The sequence below is a fragment of the Pundamilia nyererei genome, unplaced genomic scaffold (assembly GCF_000239375.1).
Source record: "Pundamilia nyererei isolate P.nyererei 1_Seehausen unplaced genomic scaffold, PunNye1.0 scaffold00240, whole genome shotgun sequence".
Classification (NCBI taxonomy): Eukaryota; Metazoa; Chordata; class Actinopteri; order Cichliformes; family Cichlidae; genus Pundamilia; species Pundamilia nyererei.
The window spans coordinates 549,719-558,619 of record NW_005187641.1 but is presented as its reverse complement, the minus strand read 5'-3'; the positions used below and the strand labels follow the sequence as shown (position 1 = coordinate 558,619).

Genomic DNA, 8,901 nt, shown 5'->3' with positions numbered 1-8,901 from the left:
ACCACCTTTAATGACTTTACAGCTGTGTAACTGCAGAGCTGATGAATTATTGCAAAGTGATGACATTATGATTACATAATTCATCATTTCTTTATTTTATACTAGGAAAATTAAAAGTACGTACAGTGACTTATTGACAGATGTGTCATTCTGACTAGCTTTATTATAAATATATTTAGTATGACCACCTTTTGAAGGACATTTAAAGATGTTGCTTCCTTTTGTTTGGTTCTCTGTCAAAATGATCCCACATTGCTCCAGTAATGTTAAGGTCCAGACTCTGGGGAGGCCAATCCATGACTTATAGTGTCCTATTGTGTGTTTTTTCTATCCTGCTATGCTTTTACTGCGTTTGCAGTGTTTTTAAGATCATTGTCATGTTGAAAAATGAGGCTGTTGTCATGGTCTGTCTACCACTTCTTCTTTTGTCCTCCAATTCTTTAAAACATTTTATGCCAAGGTTTCAGCTAATAGCTCTTTGAGAATCATCACAGATTCAGCTAAAGAAATTGAAACAAAGATAAGAGAGGTGTGCTCAGAGTGATGGGAATGATAAACTTTGTTGGAAAATTCATACCTAACAGTGAGAACATCAGCACTAAGGGAGTTACTTTGTGAGTCCATGGAGATAAAACAAGTATGTGAGGAGACGGCTGTAGACAAGGAGCTGCAAACAGTGATGGAAACTATCCAAGGAGACTGGCCCTGCTGTTGAGAGGCAATAGGATTGTGATACCACATAGTCTGAGACAAGTGATACTTCAAAGAATACATGAGGGACAACTGGGAATAGAAAAGTGTAAAAGGAGGGCTAGAGACACTGTGTACTGGCCTGGTATTAATAAAGACATTGAGAACCTGATCGGAAAGTGTGAAACATGTAAGAAGTTTCAGAGCAGATTTCTAGAAACTGTCATTAGTGACAATGGTCCTTGCTATAATTGCAAAGAATGGCAGAATTTCACAAGAGAATATGGCTTTAAACATGTCACATCAAGTCCTCAACATCCACAGGCAAATGGCAAGGCTGAAAAAGGAGTGCATAACATCAAGCAGCTTCTGGAGAAGGCTACAGACAGTCGATCAGATCCTTATTTAGCTCTGCTGAGCTACAGGACTGCTCGTCTTGACTGTGGTTTATCCCCTGCAGAACTGCTGATGAGTCGTAAGCTACACACAACTTTGCCCTGCTCTGCAGAGAGCAAGCAGAGTGAAGAAATTATAAAAAAGCAAGAGCATCTGAAATGGAAACAAAAACAGCAATACGACAAGGGAACAAGAGCACTTGGATTGCTTGCAAAGGATGATGTAGTGAGAATCCAAGATCAGACTGCATGGAGCAGGAAAGCCACTGTTCTTCAGGAAGCAGGTCTGAGATCATGTGACGTAAGAAGTGAAGACGGTCATGTGCTCAGAAGGAACCGTCGCAACTTACTGAAGACTAAAGAGACATTTCAGGAGGAACAATGTGGTGAGGAAGATGAAAATGTTGATGTGTCACATGCAGAGACAGTGTCTGACTTGAGACTACTAGATGGACATGGGTATGTGGGAAAAGGTCAGAGGTCAGAGCATAAGGTCAAAAGACCAGTTGGGCTTAATCTGCAAAACTAGTGAACTGGATTTGTTTTTATCTTATATTCTGATGGTGTTTAAAAAAAAAAAAAGAAAAAATATTAATGAAAAATATTAATGAAAAAAAGGGGGAGCACATAAAAGAAGACTGGTCTGTGGTGTGGCATAAGGATGTTAATAAAATGTTTGGAGCGGCAGCTCGCAAAGCATAAGTGGATGTTGTGTTATTTTTTTAACAAGCGCTACGAAGACAACACAGTTCTTTGTGAAGCTGTCTGTTTTGAGTAGATACAATACTGGTTCATCACTTGAATTGGGTGCCTTTTTGTGCTTGAATGATTTATAAATCAGTGTTAAGTGATTTTAAAAAAATAAACAAAATATTCTTTTAAAAATAGTGAGGTACAGTGACTTAAAATGACTGAAAAAGCAGCCAGTGGAAAACTTTGAAAGACCTTCAGAAAACCTGAAGAACTATTGCTCAAGACCACTTAAAGTTAAAGGGCTCCTTGAAAGCAAAGCATAAAGAAATAAGGGTTGGGTCAAAAGTTGGTAGCTGTGTATTTACACATCAGTACACATTTGCATGAACGGTACATGTTTGCAGTTCCTGGCAAACCGACAAGCCTCTGATTCTTATGAACAAGTTTCATGTTTGTGCCTTGAGCAGTCGAGCGCAACCAGTGAGCCAAGGTGGAATATGAGTTTATGCATGTAATGTTTGAACTTTGCCAGATTTTAGATCTGATTTTACCTGATGAACCTGCACACCCACTCCAATCCCTGGAGGTTATCAAAAGTAGCAAATCAGTCAAAGACTGACTGAACCAAAGTGCAGTCTGAGCTCCTCAGGAGGTCCTTCATATCAGCTGCTGTAAGCCCATTTAATGCACAGTACTAATAATATGAGTTTTCCAAAATGTTTGCATATTTTCATGTTAGTTATTGGTTGTTTTATTTATTCATAAATTATTAACTTTATTAGGAATTAATATTGTTTATGTCAGTGTTTATGGCATGTAAATGGCAATGTAATTTCCTGCAAACAAAGGATCTATCTTTGAATCTGATTAACTGACGGACCATTAAATTTGTTAAATAAATCAAGCCCAACGAAACCTATTATGTACATTTCCACCATATTGTGTTTTATGAAAGGCCACCTTTTTGTTCCCTAATCTTCACCAAACTGCACAGATGCTTTAATATGTTCCAGTCGAATCAGCAGCAAAGCAGCCAAACTGGTTATAAGTCACCAAGATTTTGATTTCTATCAGAACTAAACACTCTCCTCTCAACAAGCTGAGAGGAGTCAGGTAATAATTCACTTTGCATTACCCAACCCAGTGACTTCATTTATAGGTAGTTAATATATCCAATTGTTAATATAAAGACATTTCAAAAAGTTATCGTTTAATGACCCTACAGCAACCATTTAAGTCTTTTTCTAAGGAAATCTTTTTTTTCACTCCAGTATGAATGCATTGAAATTTAATAAAGTTGTGTGATTGGTTTCATACTTACTTACAAAGCAAACTATGTTCCTAACAAGGCAAATATGGTGGGAAAAAAAAGCACAAAAGAAATAAAGAAATCTGCAGAAAGCTAATAAAAATGCATTTACTGCAGTAAAGAAGCAGCTTTTTTATGGCTGTCATGATGAAGAAATATTCCATTTATTTATATATTTTTAAAAAAAGGTTACATTTTCATCCAGATACTCACAAGATATGCGCGCTACAGCCACTCAGGGTGCAACTCATCTTATCATGACCACTCAAGCATAAAAGGCAGTTACACAAGTTGTCATAGTTTCCATCCACCATCACATATTTTGTTCACAAAAGCCTCCAGGCAACCAAAGACGCTGCTTTGGTGGGTAAACATATAGGGCTATTGATGGCTTAGAATAGGTATGAGGACACAGAGGGAAATATACTTACGCTGTCCTTGCATAAACTTGTGGATGTAGCCACCAAAGGGCCCTGGCTCAGGCTGGGTCTGATTCATAAGATCAAAGTAGTAGTAGCTCACCAGGTTGTCTTTGGCATTGCGTGCCACGTAGATCGCCTTCCCACATGATCAGGAGGAACACAAAAAGATACAGATCACAGTACAGAGAACATGTTATTTGATGAGATTGTGTCTAGCATGGCATTCTTAACCTCCCACCTCATTTACGTGCCATATCATGAACCTTTTACCTTCAAGCTGCATGAGTTTTCTGTCTAGTAAGAAGCAATAAAATGAGGAATTTCTACTCTCACTGAAGTCTAATAGACAAGAAGTCTCACCTTGCATTTATTTTCCCAGAATCCAGGAGGCACCAGCTGAAAAGGAAGATGCGTCTTGATAACTCTCGGGGGATCCATTTTTTCCAGAAGATCAAGACCTGAGACATAAATCCAGGGAATTGGACATAGGAAAAACTTAACATGTGTATTCCATGATTTCTCATATATTCCAACCAATGGAAACTGCTTATTAGCATTGTTGAATTTACTTTTTTTTAAAACATGGTTAAAATAACATTAAACAGGAGAAAAAGTTGACACGGCCATTTAACTTAAGGCAAATTTCCCCAAAAATGTGACAGCAGTATTAATTTAATTCAATTCAATTTTACTTAGCACCAAACCAGTCATCTCAGACCAACTGTTGTCGTGATTTCTACTAAAATGACCGAAGGACTCAGCATATTGTGAACTAATAGGATTTCACCTTATTCTGAGGTATTTGCAAGATCATTTGTAGTAGCCTACTACAAGAGAATGATATCATCCAGCTATTTTGATGTAAATGTCATTTAGCTCAGTGTTTTGTTATACAACCTTTTGCATTAACATGGAGCCTTCCAGGTATCTGTTCTTTGAATAACCAACCTGAATTAGAAGAAGCCCTTCTAAAGTTTAACCAACTCTATAAATGTGGTGCTATATCTATGCAAATGACTATGTAAATATTTTCTACACTCGCGATCTCAACGTTTAATATAAAAATATTTCCTGTAAAAAAAAAAAAAAAAAAAAAAAAAGGTGTTTTGTTTTGTAGGCTAAAGTTTTTGCACAGATTAAACTACATACATTCACATTTTGTCTTCAAAGGTCATGGGCTAATTTTGTACCTTTTGAACTGAGCCAAAATGCTAAAAGCTAAGTTGGTGGTGACGCTAAACAACTTCAAGCTGTACATATTTAGGCAACATATTACACAACGTAATAAGAAAAGAGAACAAACTAGCGCCTAACTATAGCTAAAGTTAGTAACATGCTAATCAGCAGCCCGTTTGTTAGCTTAGAAAAAAAAACCCATAGTAAATATTTAAGTCCTGTTTTTACTTTTTCCCGGATGACTGAAAATGAATAAATACAATATAAAAATGTACCTGACAAAAATAACAAACACAGTAGGGGACCAAGTCTGGATAATCAAGGTAAGAACACCTGAAGTGATTAGAGACTGATGAAACATAGGCATGTTTTCTTGAGTCAACAGTCCAGGGGAGAGAAAGGGTGGGAGGGTAAAGTTCATTATTTTCTTTCTTGTATCTAATGGTTTGGATATAGTGGTAAGTCTAGCACCCCAGTACATTTAAGATTTCCTTAGACAGTAGTAACACTGACTGTTGTGCTAAAACCCTGCAGCAAAACACTACAGCTACTTTTTTAGCTGTCTGTGACTTATTGTTATAAACCTGCCTGTTAGTTCACCGTGACATGCTTGAAAGTTGGCTTCATTGTAAAAATTCAACTGGCTGGTATTAAAGTTTAGTCAAACACAAATATGGCTAATCTGTGTTGGAAAAGCACAGCTGCGTTCACTGAAATGACCCAACTACAGTAACTTTTGTTGATCGCCTACAGAACTCCAGTTCAAGTCTTTTCTTTGGAGGGATATGCTTATGGGTTGAGAACTCATTGACTCTGATTGGGGTGGGAAAAAAACGATCTGTTACAGAAACATTCCTCCTTGACTTGTTTTTGTGAGTTCTGACATGCTACAACATGTTAAACCTGCTGAGTCACAGTAGAGAATAAAAACATAGATAAAAACACACACCTGAAGGGATGGGAGGTGGGGAGAAGATCTCTAGGAATGGACTGCGGACAGGTGTGGGGGCTCGTTTGCAGGCCTCAGCATCTCCATTGTGAAGGAGCAGGTCAACAATTTCCTGGGTCCATGTAGTCCCTATGAGACAGAGACATCAAACGGTGTACTGCTAAATCTCACCACATTGAGTAAAAACATTAACAACAGTCCAACAAACATGTCTTTTTTGACACCAGCTACTTAGTAGTGCCACATTACAGCAGATTCCACAGTCTAACAAATTAGTCCAGAGACTGAAGGGCAGGAAAAGTAGTCTGTCTTTGTTGTTTGTTTGCTTAAATTATAACTCTCACACTTCATGAAGGCGTAATTACAGGATTAGTCTAGAGTTACTGGTGTTTTCCTTTATTGCCTGCTTGTTTAAGCAGTTACACACACACAATGTTTTGGTGGACTTAGTGGAAAAACTACTTAACAATCAAGTAATGGAAGAAGAAGAAAGCATTAACACCACAATGGAAAAATATTTCCTCACAAGTTAAAGTGCTGCATTAAAGAGAAAAGGGAAAGTGTGCTTCATTTTCTATGCTGTTTTGGCAGTGCAGTCCTGCATATTTTCATGTAACATCTGAATTTGCAACAGATAAGGAAAAAGCACAGTATTTTTCTCCATACCCGTGAGTGGAAGTGTAAAGTGTTAGAAATGTAAGAACGCAAATAAAGCTGCTTGAGATCAGTACTTTGTGTCTAACACAGTTTCTGAGTACCTGCTTTGGGGTAGGTGGCGATGAGGAGGTCCGATGGATCGGGACAAAAATCCCAGATGCTGTCCCAGTTGTTGGCGATGTAGTTCATGAGAGGCACTCCTCTGACTGGGATGAGAGGGAAGCGTGTGATGGAGGAGCTGGCCTTATGAATAGCCTCGCTAAAAGTCATTTCTTTTTCCTCTGACATTTTTTACACTGCCAAAAGCTGTCTCAAGGAAATCAAGAACAGAGAGCTAAAATCTGCCTCTTTTAAATTGAAGAGAAAAAAAAAAAACTTCAACAAACTCCTGAGGTCCTGCCTTCAGCTGTCTGTGTCAAACACTCACTGCTGATTTGCCAATGAGCCACATAAATCCCAGCTTCTAATGGTCCTGTTCTTCCTGATTGTCAGTCCCACAGTCAGCGTGTTTACTTCCTTTTTAAACTGTCATTATCTCCTCCTTGCATGATCCCGGCCAACAGCAGCGCTGCCTTGTTTCCTCTTGATTTCTCGTGGTCTGCAGCGTAAGTCGCCTCCCAGATCTGAATGCGGGAGCAGGAGTCTCTCAGCGGCCTCTCAGAAACAATGAACTCCCAGCTGAAGGCTGAGTGCCTCAGTCACTTTAAAACGTGTTTCTTTTTGCCCCTCTTTCTATCTTTGTAAGCTGGCTCCCTGAGTGCTTGTACCCAGGTTCTTATCAGTCTGCGATCACAGGAACTTGCACCAGCAGACCTACACTAAAGTGCCCTTATGTAACGTTCCTAGTTACGTATGAATTCCACTTTTCCTCACAATACTGTCTTGACTGCTTCCTCTGTAATCTGAGGAAGGAAAAAGGGAGGGTCTCGAAAAATCCTGCAACCCACAGAGAGGTGGATTTACATGTGGAGAGTACAAATGAAATGGATTTAAACTTCACAGTTAAATGTGTAACTCTGTGTAAAACACTCTGACCACTTGCGTTTCTTGGTCTTTTAACATAGTTGTGTTCATTGATTCACACTTTTTAATCACAATCAGAAAATTAGTGGCCAATCTTTACAAAAGCACATTTGGACTTTGATCCTTCAAAGTAAACAAAATGTTGACCTAATTCCAGTAAAAGAGTGCATGGCAGGGGTCTCATTTCATATTGTATTGTCTTACAAGAAGAAAAATGTTTTTGTCTAGAAACGCTGCTGGAGATTTATATGGACTTCATAGTCTATCTATTCAGCCAGATGAAAGTGTTTAGACTTTACATTCCAGGATTTTCAGAGTTAATATCCTGCCAGCGATAGAAACAATATTTTCACTATAAACAGGTTGAGCTGTCTCAGTGGAGTTCAAGAATGTTTTTATAAAAACTCTCTGGGAAAGTTGAGAAATTTATAACTTTAAAGCACACTGAAGTGCACGGCTTCCTAACAATTCCTTTCCATCATATTTATATTACAAGTTCTAGTGTCTGTCTATACATGGAGGAAACATCAGATAAGTTACAGTTCCTGTATACCGTGCATCAGTACTATTGCACAAACTTACAGTACTTTGCAAAAGTCTTGAGTTAGTCTTCATTTTCACTTGTATTTTTAAGAAAATTGAAAATAGGTGCAGCAGTTAGTTATTAAAAAGTTTGCAAACATTCATTAAAAGAAAGTATATAACACAAAAACAGAGCCTGAAAGCTAAGACCACCTTTATTTCTCAACAAAACCTGAACTCCCTCAGGCAGCTTTCTTGTCATTTCTTAAAGTCGTCTTCAGGAATAGTTCTCCAGGCTTTTTGAAGAATGTGATGGCATCAGTCACACAGGTGTAAATCAGTCCATTTTTTCACTTTATTAGTTTGCTTTGCAGTTTTCTTCATTAATATAATTCATTAATCATTTGGTTAAACCTAACACTGATATTATGAGGCGCACACATAGTAGCATTGTGTGGTTTTTCTAAAATGTTTTGTTATATTAATTATGTTTCTCTTTCTTTGAGTTACCTGGGTTTGGGCGGTGGCTGTTTCCTGTCTGGGCAAAAGGTGTGGCTGAGGACTCTGGGAACAAAATGCCTGCTCGGCAGGACCAACCATGGGCTTACCAGGAGCAGGGGTGTTTTAGGTTTAGTTAGGTTATTCTGTGCTTAGCTAATATTAGGCTGTGTCCCAATTCAGGGCCTGCACGCTTGAAGTACGCGCACTACGCGTACTACGTACGGTGCGTACTATAAGTACGAGTGCGGAAGTGAAAGGCTTGTGAAATGGGACAGTCTAGCCTTCGTCACGCTGTTCAGGTTGCCTAGCAACCATGATACTAACCGCGAGTAATGTTACATACAGCTTTGTGTGACAGAAATGAAGGAGAAAAAATGTTTTGTTGGTCATTCATTATTGTCATGACATCACTTTGATTAGTTGAGTATCTGAGGCTGAGACCACAGGACTGTAAAACATGATTGTTGGGCTTCATTTCTGTACCGAACAGTTATTTCAAGATTAGTTAGTAAATAACAATTAGCTAATGTTGTTCATGAGACTAAAATCATCTCACTGTGGTAA

At 38.4% G+C, this 8,901-nt stretch overlaps 1 protein-coding gene across 1 annotated transcript in view; it reads right to left on the bottom strand.

Annotated features, from left to right (window-relative positions):
• Nucleotides 1-7,169, bottom strand: part of sult1st6 (sulfotransferase family 1, cytosolic sulfotransferase 6) — a 10,485-nt gene extending 3,316 nt beyond the window's left edge. The window contains exons 1-4 of the mRNA XM_005749273.1: nt 6,393-7,169; nt 5,635-5,763; nt 3,870-3,967; nt 3,519-3,645 (exon numbers count right to left, since the gene is read on the bottom strand). Coding sequence (XP_005749330.1) covers nt 3,519-3,645; nt 3,870-3,967; nt 5,635-5,763; nt 6,393-6,579 — 541 coding nt within the window. The 5' untranslated portion in view covers nt 6,580-7,169. The remainder of the gene's footprint in view (nt 1-3,518; nt 3,646-3,869; nt 3,968-5,634; nt 5,764-6,392) is intronic.
• Nucleotides 7,170-8,901: the final 1,732 nt, after the last annotated feature.